Raw genomic sequence first — 25269 nt, 5'->3', positions numbered from 1 at the left:
GTCCCCGCAACTGGTGAAGTCCCCTGAGGACCTGGGTGTCCACCCCACAATATTTGTAAGCAAACGCGCCAGCTTGGAGGCACCGGCCATCTCTGCCTGGTTCTAACACATTTATGCAGACCACAGCCATGCCAAGTGCCTGTCACAGCACGTTTACCACAGCTCCGGGCATTGCCACTGCTGCCAGGGTGTTACCCAGCTGAGCTGCTCTGGCAGCGGAATTAATAAACAGTTAAATCATGCATGAGACATGCACATATATATGTCTCTAATACAGGAGCTGAAGGCACAGTTTGCCTAGGGATGTCTCAGGTGTTTGTTTTGATGGGTGGTAGAGATATAGCAGCATGTTAATTGCTGCTGACAAGCTCCGCTAGAGATTAACCGCTTCCAAATGTTAATTGTATCGTTTTCAGGGCCTATACGCCATGCGGGATATCAAAGAAAACAATCAATACACGGGTCTGGGAGGCACGAGGCTTCCAGACTGCTATTTTTCTCTCCATTAATAAAGCTTTTAAAGAAGTTTGTCTTTTCTGATATTTCAATTATCTGACATCTTTTTCATTACATGAAGAACAGAAGCAGCTGCACCCCCCAGTACGCCGGGTGCTCGGCTCACCGGTGGGAAGTGATGGGAGGAAGAGAAGCAAAGTCTTGTCAGCCCAAGTGGGGTTACCGCGGCTTGGGCCCACCCTGTGCCCTGAGCTGGGGATGCGCCTGAAAGCACAGCAGGCGCTGGGCATCTACGGTCCCTGTGCTGAGGACTTTCTCTTCCCCACCTCCCCCTGCATTGCTCTGGGATAAAGACGAGCTGGCAGCTCCGGCTCTAGAGGTGGTACAAGCAGGACAAGGTGCGGGAGCAGCGCGGAGGCGCTCCTGAAACGTGCGAGAGCCGCTCTGCACGCCTGGACGTGCCAGGAATGCTGTAGCTGCAACAGTACAAAGTGGGCCAGGTGGTGCTGGGATGCCTACATCTCTCACGCTAAATACAGTTAGACTGGAAGAAGGCACTACTGAGGAGACTGAGAAACTGAAGGAGAAGTCTCAGGGTGTGGTGGAAGTTATTAATAAAGCTGTCAATGCTACACTGAAGGTGACAACAAGCAATGGAAACAGTGCTTCTAATAGCAAAATTATTAAAGAGAAAGATGATGAAGCCTGCACGGCTTCGGTCTCACTGGCAAAGCACGGATTACAAACATAGTGCTGTTCTGGGAAAGCGTGGGAGGAAGGACCGTGCGGAATGGCTTCAGAGGTAGGCAGATTCACAAAGGGTCTGGCCAGGTCGGAGGAATTCTATAGGAATCACAGCAAGCACAGCCAAGCATCTCTATCAAAGGGAGAGATGCAACTACCACGCTGCAAAGTGATGCAGCTTTCCCACAGGGAGCCCGGTGACGGCAGGGAAGGCAGCAGGCTCAGGGGTCAGGTCTGGAGCAGGGGCTTGCTAAAGCACGCAGACACTCGCCTCCAAAGGCACTGACGACGCTAAGCCCCCGCTCCTTTCGCCCGGAGCCCCACCAGCCTACGCAGGCCGGCGCGAGGGACCTGCGAGGGAGCAAACGGCCCCGCTCCCAGACTGCTGCTTTCCAGCCGCGTGCCGGGGACCCTGGCCCGCGGCCACGGGCTCTGTCCGGAGCTTCGCGTTTTATTAAATGTTCCTAAATTACAGCCATAAACCTCCGGCGAGCCTGTCACCGCCGTGCCTTCAGATTGTCTTATTAGGGTTTAACAGACCCACGGGGGTTTGCCTAGAGCAAAGCATCACCGGTGGCATTGGCAGGGCAACCGCTGGCAGAAGGGGCTCTCCGGGGACTCGCCGCCCGGGTGGGGGTAATAACCCTCCTGCTGGAGGCGGCACAAAGCTGCCGGAGGCTGCCGGCGCGTCAGCGGGTGCTGGGACCCCGCAAGCACGTAGGAATAGCAATGTTAAAATCAGAGCTCGCAGCCTCCCAGGCGCCCTGGCCGTGCTCGCCTTCCCTCCAAAGCAGCTAAGTGCTTTCTTGCTGTTGGTGCAGCGTTTTGCGATTCCCAGAAGAGATGGGTTGGCAGAAGGTGATTAGTATTGTAAGAGGAGCGCAAGGTGTTATCACTGGGATGTGGGGAAAAACATTTAAATATATGCATGTGCTACTCTAACTTGCTGGTATTAATAACGCTTAATATCATAGATTAAACCTTAGAAATAGAAACAGCTCATTAATTAATTTGTGTTAGCAATAAGTGACATATATTCATTAGAGGGCATTAAAATAATGTATTCAACAGCACCTTTCATATCAAAGAACTTAATAGAGATTTGTTAGTTACCCTTGTAGGGTATTTTACAGCTGGGAAACAAAGTGCCTTGAATGACTTGCCAAGAGCAGGCGGGAGCAGACCTCAGGAGTTTGGTCTTCCAGATTAACTACTAAGTTTCCAAGTGTAATAAATCATATATAAATACAAATTGGGAATACAGCAAATACTGGAGCTAGAGGAGGTTGGATTTAGAGTTTGTGGTTTCTCGTATAGCTTAGGATCATTCATTTCACTTATTTTATTCCCTTTGTTCTTTGGTTAGCTACCCATAAAATCCTAGCACCAGATATATTAGCATAAGATAAATGCTCGAAGCAGGTATCTCATTATTTTGCTCCAGCACCCAAAGAAACAAGTTATCCTCTGCAGAAATGCAATAAAATACAGCAACTCTAATAAAGCAAATAAAGTTCACTAGTCTGAAAATAATGTGTGCCTTCTTCATTGGCCCTTTCTACTACAGTTTATCTTTTACTTTTTATCTCCTTCCAGCTCAGTCTCATTTTTTCCTCTTTTCGTTCTCCCCAGCTGCTGCTTTTCCTTCTGCAGGGATCATTGTTGGCCCTTTGCCTTTATTCTAGGCACCCCTGCCTATCAGACCACCCTTTCTGCTCTTCATCACCCCCCACTTTTTGCATGCGTACTCATCCCCTCCCTCCTAACTCAGCAGCCTTTATCCTTCCTACCCATCCTTTCTCTGTTCTCCTCTTCACGAGGTAGCTAATGTGCTTGTGCTCAAGCTAAAAAAACCCAAACAAAAAAACAAAAAAACCAAAAAACCACCCCAAACTGCAATAACAGGAATTTTTAATGTATCTGTGGCACCCCACATGGCAACGTGGCAGGACCCTTCCCCACTGCTCCTGCACGTCCAGCCACAGGCAGGACATGCTGGACCGGGCAGGCCGCGAGCTGCAGAGCTGGCTGTGGGTTTGGCAGGAGTCGGGGGAGCTCTCGGTGCCCCGAGGTGCCTGGCAGGCTAACCCTCCCGGCGGGACCCCCAGCCCCATGCAGACAGGGAGGGGAAAACGCACAGCATGGCCATCGGCACCGTGATTTCCCCTTGGGGCAGTGCCTGTAAATCATTTCCAGATGTGGATAAGGCTGTGGGGTTGCTCAAGATCGCAGCTGACCTGGCTGGAGGCACAGCCTGTAGACCCAGCAGGGAGGCCCTGAGACAAATTTCTTCTGCACTGGTGACCACAGAAACGATGGTCCTAGTTCACATCACGTGGGACACAGAGACCGTCTACGCAATGCAAAGGAGATCCTGGAGCTCCCCAGCCTCACCCACCTCCCTCAGCCAGCCCCAGAACACCCCACTTCATTTTGCCCCACAGTTAGACCCCTACCCATCCCTGCGCTGCCCCCAGAAACTATAACCCCTCACAGCTACACGTCCACGTGCAGCTGGGCTCCGTATCCTTCCCTGCAGCTGGGTCTGTGCCACTGTTTTGTGGTACCCCTTTGCCAAAGCGACAGTGGGCTTAGTCTGCCTTGAGGTGATCAGTCACCGTGTGCATCGGGGAGACACCGCTCAAGACAATATCTAAGGGCGGTTAAGCTCAGCAGAGACAGACATCTGGTGCCTGGCTGCCAGGCTGCAGCTACTTGTTCAGCCCCTGCAGGAGGCAGGCAGCCCCCCTATAGTGCGCGGCAGGACAAACACCGACCCTCGAGAGGGGAGCAGCAGGGTCCTCCGGGCTTGCACGCCTTCGAGCTGGAGTAGCACAGCACCGAGGTGACTTTCTCTACGATCAAGTGCTCACAGCAAACGGAAGAGCTGCCGATACCCAGAGACTCAGTCCGGTGCCCCTACGTGCCAGGCACCTTCTTTTCAGTTGAGTCACAGCCCCTGGCCCCCTTACCTCATCCAGCACATGGAGATCATTGCTCAGCTGCTCTGCAAAGGCCACCGAGTTGTTCACAAGAGGTTCATACTCCTCCATCAGCTTCAGCACATCGGCAGCCTCCTTCGGTGTCATCTCCTGGTACGCACTGAGCTCCTCCTGGCTCTCAGTCTCTGCAGTGTCCTTCCTGTCTTCCTGGGGCCTTTGTCTCCCTGCACGGACCGGAGGAGACGTGGAGATGGCCAAAGCCTTCTAGCTATGTCGTTTTATTAGCCCTGCTAATATTAGCCCCAGGGGTCTCATTGAGTCCAAGTGGCATGAGTCCCAGTGGTCTCAGTCTGCTGGTCAGTTAGAGTAAGATCACAGCATGGAGCAAAGATGTGGATGGGATCAAGGGTCAGCTTTGTAAGAGGGACATTTAGTCCATTTAGGACATTTGAAATTTAATTTAAGCTCTGGTTGTGTTTTTATTTGCCAACCTCTCTAGGACAGCGTGTTGAGGTATGTTGATATGTTTGTTATACAAAGCTAAGACGAATTTCAGAGATGAACAGGCTTCTTCTGATCAAATATACCGATAGGCATGTGTTGTAGAGTAAAAACTATTTTTATATCCACATATATCTGTATTTCTTGATATACTGCTGGGGAAGGTTACCAGGCAAGCAGCCAGTCTCCCCCTGGCCTGACTTTACCAACAGTTTACCGCTCGCCTTCCCCAACCCAGAGTGCAGGTAGCATCTCTGGAGTTAAGACAAACTGTCCATCTATTTTCCGTCCCAGCCCAGCACTGTGTCTCCATGGCAAGGGCCAGTGGATAAATCCAATGGCTGTGCCTCCAGATGCACAAAGCGTGGGTCCTCCTGCTTCCCTCTCGCCCGTACCCACCTCAGCCTCTCCCGCCATCTGCATTCACTGTTTGAAATGTATTCACCTCCCATTCCTAAAGTGATAACAGCGATGATGCAAAAACCCCAAACCACTCCGAGTGTGACGAGGAAACTAATTACCTTCCGCTGCCCAGGAGGGGACATTCACAAATGTGACAGAGCTGGCGAGGAATCGGTGGTTCAGTTTCCACAAGCACCTGATAAAGGTTTTCTTCTCGTCGAAGCTGCTAGCGGTCCACTTGTAAACCTTATCAAACTGCAGATCAAAATCCAGGCGTGCCTAGATGCCAACGGTTAATTGTATCGGTTAGGCACCACTTGCCACACCACGTGCCCTGGTTTGCAGCACGGTTTAATGGCAGGTGCTGAATGGTGTGAAAACACCTCGTGCACCAGGAGGAAAAAGACCCCCCTGGCTGAAGGAGGGAAGGACACACACCCCTCTACGCTGCAGTCTCAAGCTTTGGGGTTTTTGGTGGCCCCAGGAAGCCGCGTTGTGAATGGAGACTAGCACAGGGCTTCGATGTTAGAGCGGAGAGCTCTGCCTGCACAGGCAGCTCAGCCCCCTCGACCGGGGCGATGAGCGCGACACCTCCCCGAGACCCCCTAACAAAAACCCCGGCTGGCATATGCTGGGAGGGTGACCCCAGGGAGGCCAGAGCTACTGGCCTCACCGTGCTGGTGACTAGACTGGTTTCGGTGGAACTGCACAGGTGTTGTCACGCTCAGATCTGATGAAGGGCTAGAACGGGCTGTTGCACCCAACATCCCCGCAGCACCCGGTGTGACGGGACACCGACTGTGCCGTGCCCAGGGTAGCTGTTGTCAGAAGTTTGATCTGAAGTCTTTCAGTCCATGAACTCCCTGACAAGCTCTGTATTTCCAAGCTGACAGCAGGTGATTTCTCTAGTTAACAGCAAATCCTTCTTCGTGTTTCTTTCCTGGAGATGTAGACATCTTTCCCTGGACTTGAGCTGCTCTCCCAGAGCAACTGGGCAGGATTTGAGGGGTATGTTCATGGCACTTGGCAAATAATCATAGGCACCATAAAAGCACTGAAAATAAAAGGATGTACAGCAATTCCGACCCTAGGAGTGGATGCCAGGACACCCATAGTGAGCCAGACCAAGCAAGCAACCAGTCCCAGTGTCCTGATCCAGCATGCTGATTGCTTTTCAGATTATATAAATCCCTCACCTTTTACTGCAGGTTTTGGGAGATGAACGCTGATGAATTTTGACAGTGGCCAGTGGCAGGCGCTTGGGAGAAAAAGCATTCAAAGGGCAAGTCCAGAGTTATATTGCCTTCAGGATTCGCTGCCAGCCTCCAGCAGCCCATGATCTAGCAGCTCGCTGAGCCTGAGGTTGCATCCACAGCACTGTGTTTAACAGCCCTTGAAGGACCTACTGTCCCTGATTTCCTCTAATGGTTTTTTGAACTTATTCATAGCGTTGGCACCTACAGCATCCTGTGGCAATAAGCTCTGCAGTGTAATGATGTGCTGAATGGGAAAGCTCAAAATAACTGGAGTTGAGCATTTGGGACGAGCCCTGCACCCACCCCGCCTCCCACTGCAGATATTCCCCTCTGCAATCCTCATCCAAGGGGAAATCTCAAACCTCTCTTCACTCAAGGATTGGGAACACCCAGAGAAAACCCAGAAATGAGCTTCTGCAAGCTCAGCTCTGAAATCCCCCCAGCAGCACTGTGGTATCACACATGCTTCACCTGGCACCTCCCAGCGGCCCCATTTCCTGGCAGGGGAAGGTCACCGGAGATAACGGGAGCATGGACTGGGGAAAAAAAGCATCCTTGGCATTTCCCTATGTTGTTTTCACCCGTATAAGTGTCAATATCTCTACATCCATCTACGCCCACAGGATGTAGTCTCATGGAGGGGGAATCCCAGCCACAGGAGACTTAGTGTTTGCCAGTAAGTGGTATATAGGCAGAGGGGATGAGGGAGGCTGCTGAATTAGGACCATCCCACAGAAAGAGACCCCTTCCTGCACCCTCGCATTGGCTCGGCGGCACAGCCTGATCTCATCTTCCGGGGAACTTAGAGGTCGCACTTATAATTATTGATACTGATCATCACAACAGACCCAGAGTTTATGAGGATTGATGCAGTCCTACGACGCCTTAAGGGTTGCTTTCTAAACACCTTGAAGCAATACGTCACGCCCCTGCATTGCTTTGCAGGCTCGGAAGCAGCCCCTGCAGCGGCGCAGAGCACTGAGGTCTGGGGGAGGAATTTACAGTGCGCGGGGTTTATAGCATGCCTTATGAGGAGCTATTAAAGCAGGGAGGCATCCGTTAATCGCTTCATAAATATTAATACCGTTTTGGTCAAGGGAGTTGTAGCTTTAAGCACTGCTGGACTTGCAGTGTCAGGACTTTGCTGGTGCCAGGGAAAAGAGGGCTTCCCAGCGCACCAGAGCAGACCTGATGGCCAGTCCTTTGCTGTGTGTGCTGAGAACCCGTGAGCTGGGGGTTGGCCGTAGTCCATGCTATCTGCCAAGCACGAGGGGAGAGCTCTTGTGTTGGCTTCCGTGGACCTTCCAAGCCATGCAGCAGGGAGGGGCTGTGCTGACTTGAGCACTGGGCTGCACTGGGGAGCTCGGCTCCGTGGTGGGACCCTGAGAGATGTCAACACGCCCCGGCTGCAGCCTACTGCTCCAGCCTCTCCTCCGCCTCGGGGCCTCGTGCAGCAGCTTCGGCTGGTGAGTAGATCCCGTTTTAGGAATGATATGGGCAATTCTGGCTGCCTGCATTCAAGCAAAATCAGTTCAGCCTGGAAGAGGCAAGGAAGAGGGCTCCAGGCATGATAAAGGGAAGAGAGAAGCCAACAGAAGAGGAGAATAAGAGAATAAGGGATCAGTCTTCTTACCCTGCCAGAAGGAAGATTAACAGGGGAGGTGACTGCAGCCTAAAAATACATCTGCAAAGGAGAAGAGCTGTCTAACCCGAAGGACAGCCATGGCACAAGCGCAAACGGGGATGATGTGGGTAAGACTACAGGCTTGGAGCCGTAAGAAGGCTTTAGTCATTGACACAACCAACTTCGCTATTTGCCTCCCAGTAGGAGGGGGTTAAAAATACACCAACACTTTACAATAGGGTATGATCAGTTTTTCTCATTGGGATGGCAAGTGAGAGGGAAAGGACTGAAAATCCTGGCGGCATCTTGTAATCCTAACTCCTCAGGAGCCAAAGTAGTTTGGAAAACTTGGTGTAGCCTGGCTCATCTGCTAGAAAAAAAGCTCAGGCAGGACAAAAGCATGTATTTCCTTGTGCATGGGAAAGTTCAAGCCAATGAGATATCTGTTCAGTTCTGCCCGTAGGATCAAGACGCCCTGCAAACCTGCAAATGCGATTTTCCTTTCAGACATGCTGTGCAGATGTACTTTATTTGTCCTGGATGTAGAACTGGAAAGCTGTTCTTTTTCTCATTTATTTCTATGCTTGTGAAAACCCAGGCACCTTGCCAAAGCCCCTGGAACATTCACGTTAATAAAAAACCTAATTATATCAACTTTAACGACACTCTACCAGCCCCAACGGCAGAAAGGAAATATCTTGTCCATGCTTTTTTTTCCCAAAAACCTTAATGTCACCCTAAAAGCGCAGACTCACACTGACTCCAGCTCTCTCTAATCCTTCTTTCAGTAAATGCCTCCATTTAATCTTTAAATACCCTATGCAAATGTCTGCCAAGAAGCTTTGTCAACATGGATCGACAGATGGGCCTGACAATGTGTTCTGCAAATGCTGGAGGCCTGACAAGAGCAGCGCTTTGCAGCCCATCTCTCCAGCCTCCGAGGGTTGCTGCAAAGAGCCTCAGGAGGTCCTCTGCCTGAGGGGTAGGGAGATTGGCCCACCGATATTGACGGCAGCTGCATCCACGCAGCGGTCACCCACTCACTGCTCACCCTGGTCAGGTATTTGCCCAGCCTGACATTTCCTAACTTAGAGAGGGATGAATCAGGAGGGAGGAGATCACTCCAGCCTCGGCATCCTGGGCACGGGCATCTCCCTGGAAGAGATGAGGGAAACGAGACGTCCAAAAGCACTGGTGCAGGGTGGAGGAGCCATCCAGGGAGAGGCCTCTGTTCACTGTACGCTACGAAACAGCTCCGAGGGAAGGACTTTTCAATTGTTTTGGTGGTGGTTGTTTCCTCAAAATTAGCATCATTTAGGCTGGTTCAGTCCTATATTAGAAAAATCATTCCTACCTGATTGAGAGTCTTGCCATCTACCAGCTTCAGCTCTGCTAAAGGCCATTTGTGGGCTATCTTGTACTGCTCTCCTCGGTCTACCTTGACCTTCACCAGAAACGGCTGCGTTGGCCTAAAGGTGTCCACTGAGGATGAGGGACAGGGGAAAAAAAAAGCCAACACACAGTATTATTCTTAACCCAGTACACAACACTTCAGTGTGAGTGGACAAGCACAGACGGACACACAGACACTGATTTTGCATTGTGGCTGTATGGAGAGATGCTACAGGGTTTCTACAGACTTGACTTTTCATTGAGTATTTACATATGGGGAGAGCTCTGGGTTCTAATCCAGAGAATTTTGAAGTCTGTGGAGGAATTCCCAAAAATATCCATGAGTTTTAAACCAGGCCATTGTGCCTTATACAAGGCCTAAGTAAAACTTCAGCAAGACCCAAATGCGACGGGAACAGGGCGCCCTAGTGCAGTAAGATTTATGATAGTTACATACCATATCGCTGGCCCTAAAACAGGGACCAAAAGCACTGCATTGTTCGACTGACACCCACGCTAACATATCCCACCAGAAATCAATTCCAGTGCCAATTAGCTTACAGTCACCTCGTGGTTCATCTGGGAGATGCTCACCGTACCTCATTTTGGCTCTTACCATTTATACCTCCCACATGGGTAAGGTACCTCCAGAAAGCTGACACGGACGGTTCCAGGGGTAACTCGTGTATTTTAGATGCTACTTGTAGCGTGGCTACATCATCCCTTGGAGGTATTCCTCCTGCCCTCCACTAACTACAGAGGGAGTTGAAGTACATCATTTAGGCAAGATACTATGGCTAAGGCCGCCAGAAATTAATCCTGTAGTAGGTGACTACGCTGTCTGGAAGCTCAGCGTCAGGAAAGTCTCTCCCCTGTAAGTCTGACAAAAAAATCTGTGCTAACGAAGTCTCAGGCGTGACGGAGCAGCTAGAAAAGCATAGGCCAAAGGAGGTGGAAAACTTCCCAAAGCACTTGCCCCTTTGGTTCCTAATCAGATAGCTGTGTACTCCAGAAATGTCAGGGCACTGCTAAAGCTTTCACCAAAACAATGGAGACACAGAGTGAGGCTGTAATGCTGTGTCACGTTAGAATGGTTTGTTGCTGACCTCTAATGACAGATTTGATGCAAATGGTAAAAAAAAAAAATAACCTTATGTTAGTGGAGGGAGCAATATTGCAGACCCCAGCTCTCTGTCGCCAGCCAAAGATCATCCAACATTCAAGAGGGAACTTGGGCTTTTGTTGCCAGTTCTTGACATACTATACTACCATGGCATAGCTCCTAACTTTGGATCAAGATTTCCTTCGTTTAATCTTACAATGCAGCATTCCAAGTAGCGGTCCTAGCTCTTCTCCCACATTAGGAAAAGAGCCATCAGAGACCCAACTCTGACTAGAGCTGCAAGAACCTTCCCTGGGTTTGCAACACGACCTGTCTCCCGCCCCGCCGGGGTCCTCACCCACAACGCAGAGAATGGACATCTTCTTCTTCTTCCCTGTCTTCCAGACACGAATGGTTTCCAGCAGCTTCTTTCTCTGTGGGTTGAACACATCTTTTTCCAGCGAGCTCCAAAGGGAAGCCATGGTGGTCCCCGAACACAGCGGCAAGGGGTAGCTGCCTGCGCCTCCCGCTGATGCTCGTGGTCACCGCAGGCTGCGCGGCACCTCCTGTGAAACACAAACAGGCGGGAGAGGCGAAATGTGGGAAAATGCATTACCCCCACTCTGATTTTGTCTCTGTGGTCTTGCAGACAGCATCAGTGTTGAATAGCTGCAGACTTGAGGCCAGAAGGGCCTTTTATTATAATCCGGTCTGAAATCCTGCCCAGTGCAAGACAGACATGCCAATGCATCCAGCCCAGTACGGCCACAATAAAACTTTCCTCATTTCTTTGAAAAACCCATCATTTTTGGTTCCAACTCAGCATAGCATCTTGAGCAACAGGACCATGCCCATGGGCAGGCGAAACAGGTTAGCAGCTACACGCAATCACTGCCTGATTATTTCTGTTGGCCCACATCGTTTCAGCACTTGCAGCTCAAGAAATCGCCCTCCCGGGTCGCACAAGGCAATGCTCGCGTGGAGCTGGCGTGCCCTGCGAGCGACACGAGACAGACGGACGTGACCGTGCAAGTCAGTGCTGCAAAGCAAGAAGCCCAGCTCCGCTTCGGGAGCTCAGCTCCCGGGCATCCCGCCCCTTGGAGATCCCCAGGGCGTTAGCTCAGCAGAAACGCACAGCAGAAACCCACAGCAATCTTCCGAGGGTGGATCAACCTGCCGGTCCAGCTGCCTTGCCAACCTCGCGCCACGCTGGGCAGCCCGAGCACGCAGAGACACAGCTCGCTGAGCCCAGGGTGATGCTGGAGCCCGGCAGGAGTGAAAGCAGAGCCCTGGCTGCAGAAGGGGCTCCGAGGGGCTCGCTGGGTCGCAGTGTGGGCATGGAGGGGAAGGCAGGGCATCTGCCTTGCAGGAGGTGTCGTGCTCTCTCCCCCACGGCAAGACCGTGTAGGGCTGGAAACGCACAGCCTCTGCGACCTCCGCGGCCACATGCTGCCAGCGCAGCCTGCACCCGCCTCGCGTTCCCCAAATCTCTCCTCCTCTCCTCCATCGCCCTGGGCTGTGCTCCGCCCTGCAGAGGTGCTTGCACTGCAGACCTCCAGCTGCTCTTCCATCCTCCTCGGCTGACGGCTCTGAGATTCCCCGCTCCCTCCTCGGTCCCCTAAAAACCTCATTTTTGGAGAAGTAGCAGGGGGAGATGGGCCTCAGGCCACCCCTGCTTCCCCCTCCCCTTCCACCCCTAGTTCCCCTCCCATGGGTCCCCTCTGCTCTCCTGCAGCCATGCAGAGCAGGGCAGACGCTTCCCCAAAACGGCCGGCTTGCCTTCCCGAGCCCCCTGACTCGGTCCCAGGGCTTGGACCCACAAGCAGCGTGTGAAAGCGCCGCAGGTTTCACACGCTTGCCGACTCCTTAGCAAATCAATATTAAAAGCCAGCAGCTCCTAAACTCCCAAGGAGACCCCTGCTTCCCCGCTCTTTCAAGCTTCCCTGGCTCCAAGATAATCACCTAATTGACCTGCAAGGAGAAGGGGGTAACACGGAGGGAGTGGGAAGCCCGGCTGTGGTCTCGCTTACCGGGGCTGAGCCCCTCCTGCAGACCACCACGGTTGTATGGCTTTGTGCTGCGAGCAAGCACTTCGTGGAAACGCGTGTGCACCCACGGCCGAGTTCTCCGGGCAGCTGAATGAGTGCAAATTTTTTTGGTTTCATAGTCTAATCAAACCCCAACTTCTTGTCCCCCTCATTTTGCTTACGCAGCTGAACGTGCCTCCCCACAGCCCAAGAATGGCTGTGGTGTGCGTGGCTAAAAGTCATCTCAGGAAATCACAACATCCAGCTTTAAACCGTCGCGGCACCTCAGGACGTTTTGCAAAAGCAACATGACCACCACTTTACAGAGGAGGAAAGTGCAGTAAGAAAGCAACCTAATCAAGAGGATCTCCACTGGTTGCCTCCTTAAAGCAACGCTCAAAGCACCGTGGGGTCTCAGACGCAGGTCCTGCCTCCGGGTCCAGCCTGCAGAGAGCAAGGGAGACGCCAACTGCAACCTCTTGAAAGCTCAGGCAAGCTCAGCTTAGCGCTAGGCTGGAACAAGATGACCCGATTCAGTTTGAGGTATTGGAACACACTGATTCAGGTCAACCCAACGCAAGAAGGAAAGGATTTGTTTAAACCGTCGTAGCAGAAACAGTGGTTTTAGCAAGAACAGGTTGCTCGTTCACAAACTGCTATTTTTTTAAAAAAAAATCCACAATATTCTTAACAGAAAGTTCTCTCACAGCGTCCTAGTCAGACCTGTGGGGATATATTTCCACTGTAGGTCAAAGCCAGCCGTGTCAGGGAGGAGATGGCAGTTCATGTCATGCACAAACACTCAGAGACAACCAGCAGTCACGCTACAGCCTCTGATCTAGGTGCTGAGGGGAGAAGCAGAGTGGCTACAGCTAAAACGTTACATTTAACGCAAATATTTTGCTAAGAATTAGGGAGAAATAAAAATATAGGCTCTAGGAAAATAATAATATTTAGAACACGCGCTTCAAATATTTTCTAGCAGAAATTCATTGTAACCGAAATTTACCGGTTGCTCTGCAAGTGACTGAACCAAATGACACCTTCAGCAGCTCCTTCCCCATAGCGATGGGGCGTTCAGCTCAGCCACAGAGCTAACGAGCTCGGAATCACATCTGCAATTATTTCAACTTCTTCTACCATGGCTGTGGCCAAAAATAAAACGGAGGAAATTTGCTGCTGAAATGATTCCGTCACCGTAACATCTCCTTGAATGCAGCCCCTCACTGGGTTATCTTGGTTTCTCCATCCCTGTCAGCTTTTCAGTCTCTCTAATGGCATTGGCCTCCAGAGGCGGGCAGGATGGCAGCCCGGAGACCCGGCCGGCTACACCTGCCATTGCTTTCGAACTCACTAATTCATTTATAATAGCACTTGAGCAACAGCTACGGGAAAATGATTGAAAGCCAAAGCAACAGAGGGCTCGCCGCTCCCTGGTAAGTTAATGCGGAAAGCACAACACTGCCCGCAAATGTAACTGAAAAGCTGTCTGTGGCAGAGCCAGTTAGCGCACACAGCCCCCCCCCCCCCCCCCCCCATTTTCTGGAGTCATTCTGTAAGACTTAAAGATCTCAGTGAAACCTTCCTGAAATTTTCACAGAGGCGCAGGTCGCCCATCCGGACAGTTGAGAGCAGGGAAGAGAGCGTTAGCGAGAGGGAAAGCGTTCAAAGACTTTACCGGCCGCGTCTTGCTGAGGATAAATTGCGGGATTTCAGTCGCAAGAAGCCTTAGAACAGGAAACAGTTTTCTGGTAAAGTGAAAGCTTTAAGAGAAAAACAGGAAGCCTGAAGAACCTGAGCGAAGCCCGTGAGCCGGCGGCTTGAGGGCAGGGCAGGAAATCCCTCGCGCAGATGCTGCAGAGGCCAGGTGCAGCTGAGGGCAAGCAGAGCATGGGAGCAGCTGGAGGTGAAGTGGGTTTTGACTAAAAGCAAGGTAAAATTGCCTCCATTTCCTCTTTGTTGCTTTAAAGAGAGTTGAAGTGCTCAATCTCTCTGCTGAATGACTGTGGTTCAACCTCTAATCAGATGCCGTCTCGCTGATCCTCCTCCTTCAGCGAGGGGTCTCAGAAACCTACAAGAGATACAGGGGTCAGACTATGTGCCCTCGTTAAGCGAGATGCATAATCACGGTGCTTAATTTAGCTTTAAGCATAAAGGAAGCCTTGGGCTGTTTCCTTGTAGCACCTTGGGATACGCTTCAGTATAACCAAAAGCCGGGACCTGCTGAAGCCAAAGGACCTTGGGCATTTGGGGGCAGGCACTGGTGCAAATGCTGTCCCACAAATAACAGAGGCCCGTGCTGGAGCCAAAGGCAATAATCCAGAGAGGAGCCAGAGTCAGGAGCTAGGGATGAGGGTTTGGAGAAGCAAATCCTGGCATGGAGAAGCAGTCTCAAGGTCTAGCAGGGCAGTAGCTGTGAACAATGCCTTAAGGATCAACCTCATAGGGAAGGGTTGGTCCTTCTAACCATCCTTTATGGTCCTCAGCTGGGGAGGAAGGCTGATAGACTCTTTTGGCAGAATTATTTTAGGGGAAATGAGAGCTCTATGTTTGCCTAATCTCTGGCAGCTTCAGGGCCATAACCTGAGGAGGGAATGCTCTGGTCCCAGCTCACGTGGGCTTCAGCCTTGGCTTCAGGAACTGTGCCAGTGCAGAAACCTCAGTCCTGAATGTATCTGGGGCTCGAAGCATTGGCACATTTGAAGGGTAACAGAGGTAATCTGCCCTTCAGGTGGTGCCAGGATCTGCCTGGGAACCATGCGCCTGGAGCTGAATTGCACAGGATGACCTTAGCCAGGAGGAAGGAAAGACAGACCCATCTCCTGGGCAGCCTGCATATTGCCTTCATAGTTAGCTTCAGAATCAGGTTCTGCAGCCCTGAATGTGCCCTGTTCCCACTGAACAATCCCGATCATTCGCTGAGAAGCTCTATTCCAAACCTCTGCACCAGCTTACGTGTTTTGATGCCATTGATGTACACCCATGCCATACTCCCCTGCCTCAGCATGAGTCTAAACGGGCAGAACAAGGGCTTAAAAAGCAACAGTGACTGGGAAGTGGCAGCGGTTTAACCAAACTACCCATTTACCAGGTGTTGCTGTGTACAGGGGACACTGCAAACTGCAGTGAACCGTGGTCATTTCTCCTTCTCCAGCATGTTACACCGGGGCCACGGCTGAGTGCTGGTTAGGTCAGTGCGGTTGTCCAGGCTCCACGTTAACGCCCTGGTGCCATGTCTGGGTGCCAAACACGGCCGAGTAAAGCTGCATCTACATGCCTGCTGTGTTTGGTGCCCTGGAAAAAACAGCTTATTTAATTTGCAAGCTTCAAGGACACAATGTGCACTCTGGAGGGTAAATTAGATGGGGCAAGCATTATGGAAGAGAAAAATACGATTGCACCGCGCAGCAGGACTGCATTAACACAGTATCATTTACTGCGAGATAGTAAAGATGCTATGCCAGGGCTTCCATTCATAACTTCATATTATTTCCATAAACTCCGTCGTCTTAACCTCTTCTCGCTCGTGGAGCACATTTTCTTCTCTTCCAGCCAGCTGCGCACGCCTTCGTTACCATTCATGGATGTTATAGGAGTGCAAAGGGGGGAAAATGCCTCCCTTGCATGAACACAGTTGAGGAGAATAACTCCTCCAGATGCCAGCTTGGCTCATGAATCCCAGTTCCACTGGGAGCAGGGGGGGGAGGTTTTAAGACCATCCTGCCTGGCTAAAAGAAAAATTCAGGAATAAAACAGGAAAGAAGGCGTTACCATAGCATTTCTGGCTTTACTCGCACAATCCTGGGAGCTTGCAGAAAGCTGCTCTGTAGCACTGCAGGCTCAGGCACCAGTGCCCAGAGGGATCTTTCCCCTGGATTATTTCCTTTGAGTCTCATGGCAGGTGTAGACACTGAGGAATCAAAGCTTTTCTTTTAAGCAGCAGGTATGCCTAGCCTTCTGCAGGCTGGGGAAGAAGGAAACTCCGACGAACCTGGAAAAAGCCAGCCACTGCCTGCCCGCATTTCCCTGCCCGCATCTGCAAACAGGATGAAGCAGCTGTAAGAGTGATGCAAACGACCAATTAATCTCAATTGCTGCAAAATCGTAATCCTAATGAATTACTTTTAAAAATACTGCGGTGTTTTTAACAGTTTTCACGCAAAGAGAAATTACAAAATTGCATGTACAAATGAGCTAATAAAGAGAAGGGAAATACAGGTGTAGAAATACAGTGTGCCTTGCATTAATTTTTCCACCCAATTCCACATGCAGTAATAACTTGATTATTTTAACATTCAAGCTGGAAGAATCAAAACCATGCACAATTTGGAGTGTCTGATTGCCATTCCCTGACCAAGATTAGCAATCTGCGGTAGTTCGCTTTTCTCTTCCTTTCCAAATCAGGGAGCAGAAAGCTGGTTTTGCTGCAGGGCACAGCAGAGAATTTAAGCTATTTAATTTTCTGCTGCGGGGACTTGTAATCACCATTTGATGTTGAATCTTATTCTTGGTGCTTAAACAGCCTGCACTCCCAGAATACCCAACCATTTCCGTGTTTAACGGAGGGCTCCTACCATTGCCCCTAAACAAAGAGGTGGCAACCGGGACTTCTCAGGAAGGACTTGCTCTGGACCATTAGATGCCCAGATACGCACGGACACTGCTGCTCCAAAAATGAACAGAGGTCCCAATCCTCCTTGCTCCTACGCTGGATTTTCTTCAGCCTCCTTGCTGCACATGAAGAAAAAAAATCCCCTTTGCACCAGCAGCAGCGTGGGATAGACCCACTCGGCACACGCTGCTGCCTCATACCAGGAGGCTGGAGCCCAGTTACGCCGTGGAAGGATGGGGAATGGCTTAGTACGGGCAAACTGGGAATTTTCCCAGTAAGTCAAGACTGAGATAACAGTGATAGATTAGAGGAAGGCAAACGCAAGAAGGAAGGAGTTGCCTCGTCCTTGTCCTTACTGTGGCTCCCCGTGTTTAGCGTCTGGAGGCAGCTGTGGCTCGTGTCGAAGGGCAAGCGGCGCTGCTGGCGCACACCGGGCGCTGGTGTCTGCCCTCGCCTTCTTCCAGAAAACCCGCGCTGCGGGTGAGCTCCTCCTCCGTGCTCAGCACAGTTGTGCTGCTCCCGCCTTGGCCCCACCGCAGGGTCTGCCTGATCCTGCTGGCGGTCGGAGGCGGGCTCCTTCCCTCCATCACCACAGCTCTCCGCGCAGCAGAGAACGGGTAGTCCAGGCTGCCGTTTCTCGTTCCTCCGGTGCCGGGCTGTGTGCAAGCCAAGGAGGGAGGGAAGGGAAAAAATGCCGTGCCTCAGAGCATCCTAGAGGCTGCTGCAAATTATGTGAGCTGTAGAAAGCCAACAGTGAGCTTTGCACACACCAAAGGGGAAATCTTTAACTACACTTTCCTTCCCCAGGTCTCCCCCAACCCTTGCCCCCAGCTTTCCTGCCTCCATTGACGGCCAATCCTTTTTCTGCCTCTTAAACAGAGGCATTGGGCTGAAGGAGACCAAATGTCAGTGGGGGCTACGCTGACAGCACCTGGGGTGACCTTATTTTCTTTGTCAGGTGAAAATCTCAGCTGGTCTCCGCTTTCTTGCTGCTGCAGCAGCTTTGCAACTACGACGTGCTGCAAAGCAGATGGAGCCGGTGGTTACTAACAATTTGCCAAAAGCTTTGCAAAAGTCAAGGGTCTAGAGTTTTAGGTACGAATTTTCCTTTTCAATTCCTTCTCTGACCTCTTCAAGGGGATTAGGATGGACTGGATTCATGTGGTTTACTTCTGGCCTGGAAAGTCCCTGCCCCCTTGGACCAAAATTACCCCAGCTGCAGCAGAATATCTGCCTCACACCTTCTCCTTATTGAGTCAGGCAGCAGTGGGCTGAGCAACCCTCTGAGAGCACCTTTGATGCTACGAAAGGTGGCCCCATGCTGCCACGTGCTCGGATGTGGCTTTCGTCAAGCGCAGCAACCGCTTCCCGAAAACGAACAAGATGGGCACGAGGCCAAGGTCGTCTCCCTCCTACCTGTGTCTCGCATCTTCTCGCCTGCTTTTGTTGCCACTTCTTAAACTCAATGAGAGATGAGGAAATATGGTGCAGCGACCTGGTCCAAATATGAGCGTCTCCTCCTTCTCAGCTCTCTTAATACGATGGGCACCGGCCGTGGAGACATTGCCATCTGTCCAAAGTTACTGCTAAGCTTAGCAAGCCGGTTGTGTCCCGTCCTCCACAGAGCAATCCCATTTTTAGGCTGGTACCAATGGTGTGAAACCGGAATAAGCCATGCACCCAGTGGTCAGTCACTAACGGGGTGGGTCACCGGCGCCAAGTGATGGCTCTACTGAAGCTCACCTTTCTGCTGAGGTCTGGCTGGGGCTATGGCCTCTTGCCCAGTGATGTTGCCAGTGCGGGCGGACTCTTGCCTTGACCTCCTGAGAGGACTTTCCAGAGTCCTTCCATAGCTTCTCAGCTAGCCTCATGCCCCCATCAGCTCTTCTGCTTTGGTTTTCCAAAGTTCTTCAGCAACAGGACTTCTCTCTCTCATGCACTTTGCCCTCACTGTCGCACCAGTGTTGCTCAACAGTTTGGGAACCCAGTAGGAATATCAGGAATTTCACCCGCCCCAGGGTCAAATCCCAGCTGGTTTGGCACATCCTCCTCCTTCCCAGGGAAAGCGGTTGGAAGCATGGTATGCTACAACATGATCTCTGATGTTACGATGAAGGATGAGAGCTGACTTACAATGCAGAGGAGAGATGAGAGCTGAACAAACAATTTACTTGATGATTTCCCCTTTTTAATCTTTCCTCCTCCCAGGACCAAACCATAAGCGTTTCGAGAGATTCACACCCTTAATCTCCCCAACGAATGACGAGCAGTGTCCTGTCTCCGATCACTGCTCGAGAGCATTGCGAAAGTGCCCCAGGCCACGTCTGGCTGAGGCTCTGCAAGGTGCCAGTTGTCAATGGTAAAGCACAGAACAAAGATATTCTCAAAGCCTCTGTTCAAATACGTACGTGGGGTAGGAGGAATTAAAATTGCAGAGGCAGCTGCAGAGCTGGACTTTCTTAGCTTCGCAGTGCTCTGTTTTGTAATCTGAGTCTCTGTCTTGCTTCTCTATAGATCTGGAAGCGAGAGGGCGAAGATTGGAGTAACAAGCGAGCTAGAGAGTCCCCTGCAAGAGTATGATGCTTCAGCATCCTTGGGTCCCATCACTTAGCCAGGAGGGACCTGCCCTGCTACACAGGAGGGTGAACTTCGCATCTCAACATGCCCCAGACCTCCCAGGTCAATTTGGACAAGATTTTTCATTGCTTCCTTGTGCCATGAAGCTGTGAGCTGCCGGGGACGGTGCACGCATGGGGGGGAAGGGGGTGTGCATGCAGTTTTTAGGTATCGGGACAAGACCTAGCACATGCTCATCTCCACGGCCTGAGGCGAGCTGATCGTCACCTGCCTGCTGGCCTTCACGCCTGACCTGCCCGACTGCCGTGACTTCAGTGACTACATCGTACGGACAGGCATGCGTCTGTCTATCCATCTTCTTAGTAAGATGGTGCTATTTAAACATAAAATTATATGATTAATAAAACATAATGCCTTGTTTCTCCCCACTGTTTTCACCTCCTGTGCTCTCTTCTCACATTTTTGCTGGGCTGATGGTTTTCTTACATGCCCTAGATAACTCATTGAGTTTCATCTTCACTGCTCTTTCTACCCGCCTGCTCTTCTTTCATTTTTTATGAAGACTCTTTCTTGCTCTGCTAACATGCTCTTAATCTCACTGGTAAATCAAGGCGGTTGTTTGTCTTTAGCTCTCTATTTGCTTTCCTGAACATGAAGATAAATCTAGGCACCGTGCTGGAGCTAGATCAGCAAGAAAGCTGATTTCTTCCCTCTATCCTCCCCATTCAGAGTTGTGCACAGCTGGCAGTAAGCTGTGCTTGGGATCTAAGAACGTTCCCTCTCCATTTTCTGGGGTGAGACTGGTAAAACAAATAGAAAGACTGAGAAATGACCTCTCCCAGGCTCTTCTGGGTGAAACCACACCGCAGAAAGCGCTGAGATGTGTTACTCCGAGAGCCCGAACTGGGGTCAGTGCAAAGGCTCCCATTAACTTCATCTGATGTTCTCAGATTTACAAACTCTGTAACTTTTCCACATCGTTCTGCCCATCTCTCCAGCCGCTGGATTAGGACCAGGATTGTAAAGAGGCCCACACTGGTGGTGGCTTCCTTGCAGACCACAACACGCTGTGGAGTAGCAGCCTGCAGCCTGCTAGAAATGGGAAATCAGGTCACGAACTGGCTTCCCTCTCAGTCCAGCATCAGAAGAGGCAAGGCGTGAGGCATGGCTGTGCCTTCCCCTTATCCTCTTATTCTGTCCCTGAGATGATGGCTGCAGGTAGCAGCGTCCGAGGGGATATGGGTGCCCAGACCCAGAAAAGCAGGTCTCTGCCCAGCCGGCTGCTCTGCCCAGGGCTGGCCCTGCAAACGTGCCATGTGCCTGGAGCAGCTTTTCCCTGTCATCTTTCCCACAGAGGAATTACATGTGGGGTTTAAGAAAAAACCCACCAAACCAGCATTTTTAGCTGGGTTAGGAGCAGTTTCATATGTCTGGAAAGGATATAGCAGCATAATCAAGATTTATGAAAGAAAGAAAATATTTGAGGAGAGGCCATTTGTTCTGTTCCATATCCCATAAAATTTCCAGAAGTTATTTGTCGGTCGATGTGGCAGCAACACTCGGCACTGCAGCTTGGGAACAAAAGGCCACTCTGCGAACAAAGAGGCAAAGCATTAAAAGACACAAAGCAACGTCTTTTTAGGCCACATATAATTGCCCTGGGGAACTCACTGCCTCGGGTTTCGAGCCAGACAAATGGCTCTACGGTTTACAAAACCCCGTCTGAATCTACCTAAAGATAACCCAGGAGGGCTGGAATCGGCGGCCGTGATCCAGGCACGGGCAGCCTCTTCCCTGGAGGGTCACATCGATGTACATACTGGTCTAGCACAGGAAAATAGAGTACTGGCGTGGTAGTACAGCACCCAGCATTCGCTGCCAATGGAGAAAATAAATCAGGGCAAGCGAGGCACTGGTTTGTTATGGGGAGGAGTGGGGAGGTGTTTTGCCCCGTGTTCTTTAATGCCAAATTCCTGTAGGATGATTTTCAGTTCCTCCAGGTTTCTTGCTTTGCGGCCAGAAAGGAACCATGCACGGGCATGCGGGGAAGCTGCAGAATTTGGGAACTTCTATCCTGGAGGCAATGTGGCTAATCCGCTGCTCTGCTTGGATTAGCCCGGGCCGCATCCCGGGTGCTCGGGGGGCTCTTTCACCCCCACAGTAGTCCCGGGGTGCTCCGATCTGGTCTCTGGTTCCATTTACCATCTCGGGGAGAACAGAGGCAGAGGAGGACTGAGGGACTCGGCTGGGGCAGCGTGGGGAACTGATTTTTGCTCTGTGATTCACAGGCCAGCCCGTTTGGCATCTCCACCGTTACCCCGGACCTCTCTGAACAAGGTCCCGATGCCGCAGGGACCTTCACCTTTCTGTGTGAGCAGACCCTGGCGAGTTCTTGAGTGGACTCTCAGGTCACTAGTGGGTGAAAGGGCTGCACCTCCTCATCCTCCCTCGATATGTGTTATTTGTAGGGGATGCTTGCGGAGAGCCGGCGGCGGCAGAGATCCCACTAGAGGGTGCTGCCCAACTCTGCTGGGAAACACCAAAAGGCTCTGCATGCTCCCGGGCCTCCAAACCCCCCTGTTAACTCTTGGCGCCTTATTTCCCTGCAAGCCTTTGCTGTCTTCCCTTTCCTCCTGATTTATCTCCAGCATGGTGAGTGCTGTATCACTGCTACAGATTGCCAGCCAGATAAATAAGCCTGTCTTTAGTTTATGGACCTCGAGTAAACACAAACAATAAACCAGGTGAGTCCAAGCAGGGAACGGAGATTACAGGGCAGCCATGTCCTCACCTCACTTTGCACCCAGCAAAATGAGAGCCAGTAGCACAGCTGCCAGTCAGAGGTTTGTTCCCCCACCTCAGTGACCTATAATGTACCAAATAGCAACAGGGAGGCATCTACCCACCTCTGGACCATCTTAGAAGACAGACTTATAGGTCCTAAATGTCTCCCATGACCTGCAAGACCTGCATGGATGTCCTCAGGGGGAGCTAGGAGGAGTCTGTCTTGTGTCCATCTTCCTCCCAGCCGGCAGCACTTCTCTTCCCTGAGGCAGCACCAGGCACCCTTCACGGCCGATGATACCCTGAAAGGGTGCCTGGGCACACGGCCGGCCAGGGTCCAGGGTCACACACAGAGTGGGGTGCCAACACCCTAATTGTGCAATATCTCTTCGGAAGATAAACCTCACATGGGCACTAAATTCCCATCTACAAAACCTGCAGCAACAGGGAGTGAAACATATATAGCGGTCCTTCGACAGGCATGCCCTTTCAAAACCCTGTTACAAACAAGGTGATTTAAAGTTGAACTTTCTGTTCCTCCAGGCAGCGATGCTTTCGTCAGCGTCGTCTTACCCACACAGCGGCAGCTGCCTTCTGTGGGAAAAAACAGCCAGATCTTAACCTGTTGCTAATTTAACACGAGTATGAGCCAAACCCAGTCCCGAGAGCCAGTGCAAGCAATGTGAAGGTGTAACTGCTCCTCATCAGCTCCTTGCTCTACCTCTTCTGGAAGCTGGTGCCCCTTGCAGCTGCAACACGGGCTGCCTGGGTGTTTGGAGCCTCTGCCGACCCAGAGGGGTTTATTCAGCCCTGAAGCAGATCGGGAGAGTAGTGAGGACACACATATCAGGCTACTGCCAGAACAGCAGCAGATACATTGCACCACGGGAGTTTAAACTGGAGCCGGAACAGCCCAGGGATGTCAGACCCACCATCCCAGCCCAGGGGACCCTATTTCCCTCCAAAGGCAGAGACGTCAGCTCTGAACATGCCTCAAAATATCCAGCCCAGAAGCCTGCCTCCAACCTTGGCCAGGGCTACTTGCCCCCAAAAAAGGCAAAAGAACAGGGCGAGTATGTCCTGATTTCCCTGTTCACCCAAAGAAAGCCCCTGGTTGGGTCTGGCTTAAGGATTTCCTAAGCAGGCAACAGCCTCTTCTTGTGTCATAGCTGCAATGGATCCTTCCACGAACTCCTCACGTCGCTCCCTGAAACCGAATGCATTTTCAGCCTCCGCACTACCCTCTAGCAAGGATCCTGCAATCTGAAGAACACAGTCACAATATTTCACTTGTTTTGTGTGGCTTGGAGCTGCCACCTGCCAGGTTTCCTCTAGAGACGGAGCTTTTATCCTTGCCCTTGCTCTGAAGTGCCAGACGCAGAGGGGACCACGCACCCGGGCTTCTCCAGGGCTTTCGGAGACAGCAGGTTGCTGTTCTTGTCCTGGTAGTTATTGCTGGAATAAACACCAAGTCCAGCTGTTGGCCACTGGCAGTTTTTAATCAGATGCTTGTCGAGTATTTGAGGCAGATCCTGGACTTGGCTGCCCAGGGACCCGGGAGCTACGATCGCTGAGGCCACGCTCCAGCCCGCTCCAGCCCGATGCCATGTTAAAGACAACAACCCCACGGGGGCGAGTCGTGGGACCCCAGGGACTGCTCCGGACCCGCAGGGTGTGCATGTCCTGCCACGTGTTCTCCACGGGCTGGCTGCCTTTTGCAAACACCCCTTCATCTTCCTGCTGCAGTTTAGAGATGGCTGCTTCTCTCTTCACACGGCGAGGCGAGAGCGGGGACGGGCAGGGGCTGATGCAAATGCTCCAGCCGTGACCCAGGGTGCTTCCCAGTTAAGCAGTTACTCCCTCTGCACAGCGGCTGCACTAAAAGATGACATCTACCTTAAAACTGCTTAATGGGAAAATGAGTTTCATTGCTTACCATTTACATGAAGGACTCAACTTTTCATCCACAGAGTTTTCCTTCTGCTCGTTAAGCCGGCGTTAAGCTTTGACAGAAGCTGGGTTGCCGTTTGCTGACAGTAGGTCCACACAATGCCAGGGGGCAATAAAGTGTGTCACTCTGCAGTGGGATGGCCCCTCTGTCCTTGCTTTCTAAATCCGGTTGCAGCCGTCGTCATTGCTGTGGGTCGGATGCGTCCCTTTATTGGCAGCAAGGGACGAGCTTTATGAGAGGAGAGGTGATGAAGGGTAAAGGGTGAGGGGAGGAGAGTCCTGTGGCTCAGGTGGTCATCCCGGTCCATTTTCTGAGGTAGCCGGGAGTTTTCCAAGAAAATGGAAATACTGAGTCGCAGACACCAAAGCTTTTGTTGGAGCAGCAGTTTTGAGGGACATCTCCCTGGCAGAGCTGTCTTGGGCTTAAAGTGGAAGAACTGCCCAAGTGCAGCACCTGCCACCCTTCCGCAGCTGGTCCCTCAGCAGCTTGGACGTGAGAAACACTCCCGTACCTGTAGAAGAGCCAGGTCCATGTCCTTACCAGGCCCGCGTCACATCAAAGACCGAAACATGCAGGCTGGGAAGGTCTCATATTTTGTGCATGGAAAAGGCTGCCCAGAGAGGTGGGGGAGTCACCTTCCCTGGGGGGGGTTAAAAGGCGTGTAGACACGGCCCTTGGGGACACGGTTTAGGAGGCCTGGGGGTGTGGGGTTGGGGGTTGGACTTGATGGTCCTAGAGGTCTTTTCCAACCTTAACGGTTCTGTGATTCTATGAAAAACTCCAGAACATCTTGGCTTCCGCTCAGTGCCAAACTGCAACATTTCTGAACCCTCAGTTGCATCCTTTGCAAGACATTTCCTTCCTGCCGTTGCCGCTCCTTGTGTGAGCATGGGGAAGCC

At 51.6% G+C, this 25269-nt stretch overlaps 1 protein-coding gene across 1 annotated transcript in view; it reads right to left on the bottom strand.

Annotated features, from left to right (window-relative positions):
• Positions 1–10945, bottom strand: part of LOC104050018 (exocyst complex component 1) — a 30300-nt gene extending 19355 nt beyond the window's left edge. The window contains exons 1-4 of the mRNA XM_064463449.1: positions 10778–10945; positions 9280–9407; positions 5165–5324; positions 4173–4366 (exon numbers count right to left, since the gene is read on the bottom strand). Coding sequence (XP_064319519.1) covers positions 4173–4366; positions 5165–5324; positions 9280–9407; positions 10778–10901 — 606 coding nt within the window. The 5' untranslated portion in view covers positions 10902–10945. The remainder of the gene's footprint in view (positions 1–4172; positions 4367–5164; positions 5325–9279; positions 9408–10777) is intronic.
• Between the last annotated feature and the right edge of the window lie 14324 nt (positions 10946–25269).

The sequence above is a fragment of the Phalacrocorax carbo genome, chromosome 11 (genome assembly GCF_963921805.1).
Source record: "Phalacrocorax carbo chromosome 11, bPhaCar2.1, whole genome shotgun sequence".
Classification (NCBI taxonomy): domain Eukaryota; kingdom Metazoa; phylum Chordata; class Aves; order Suliformes; family Phalacrocoracidae; genus Phalacrocorax; species Phalacrocorax carbo.
This window is presented reverse-complemented; position numbering and strand designations above follow the sequence as displayed.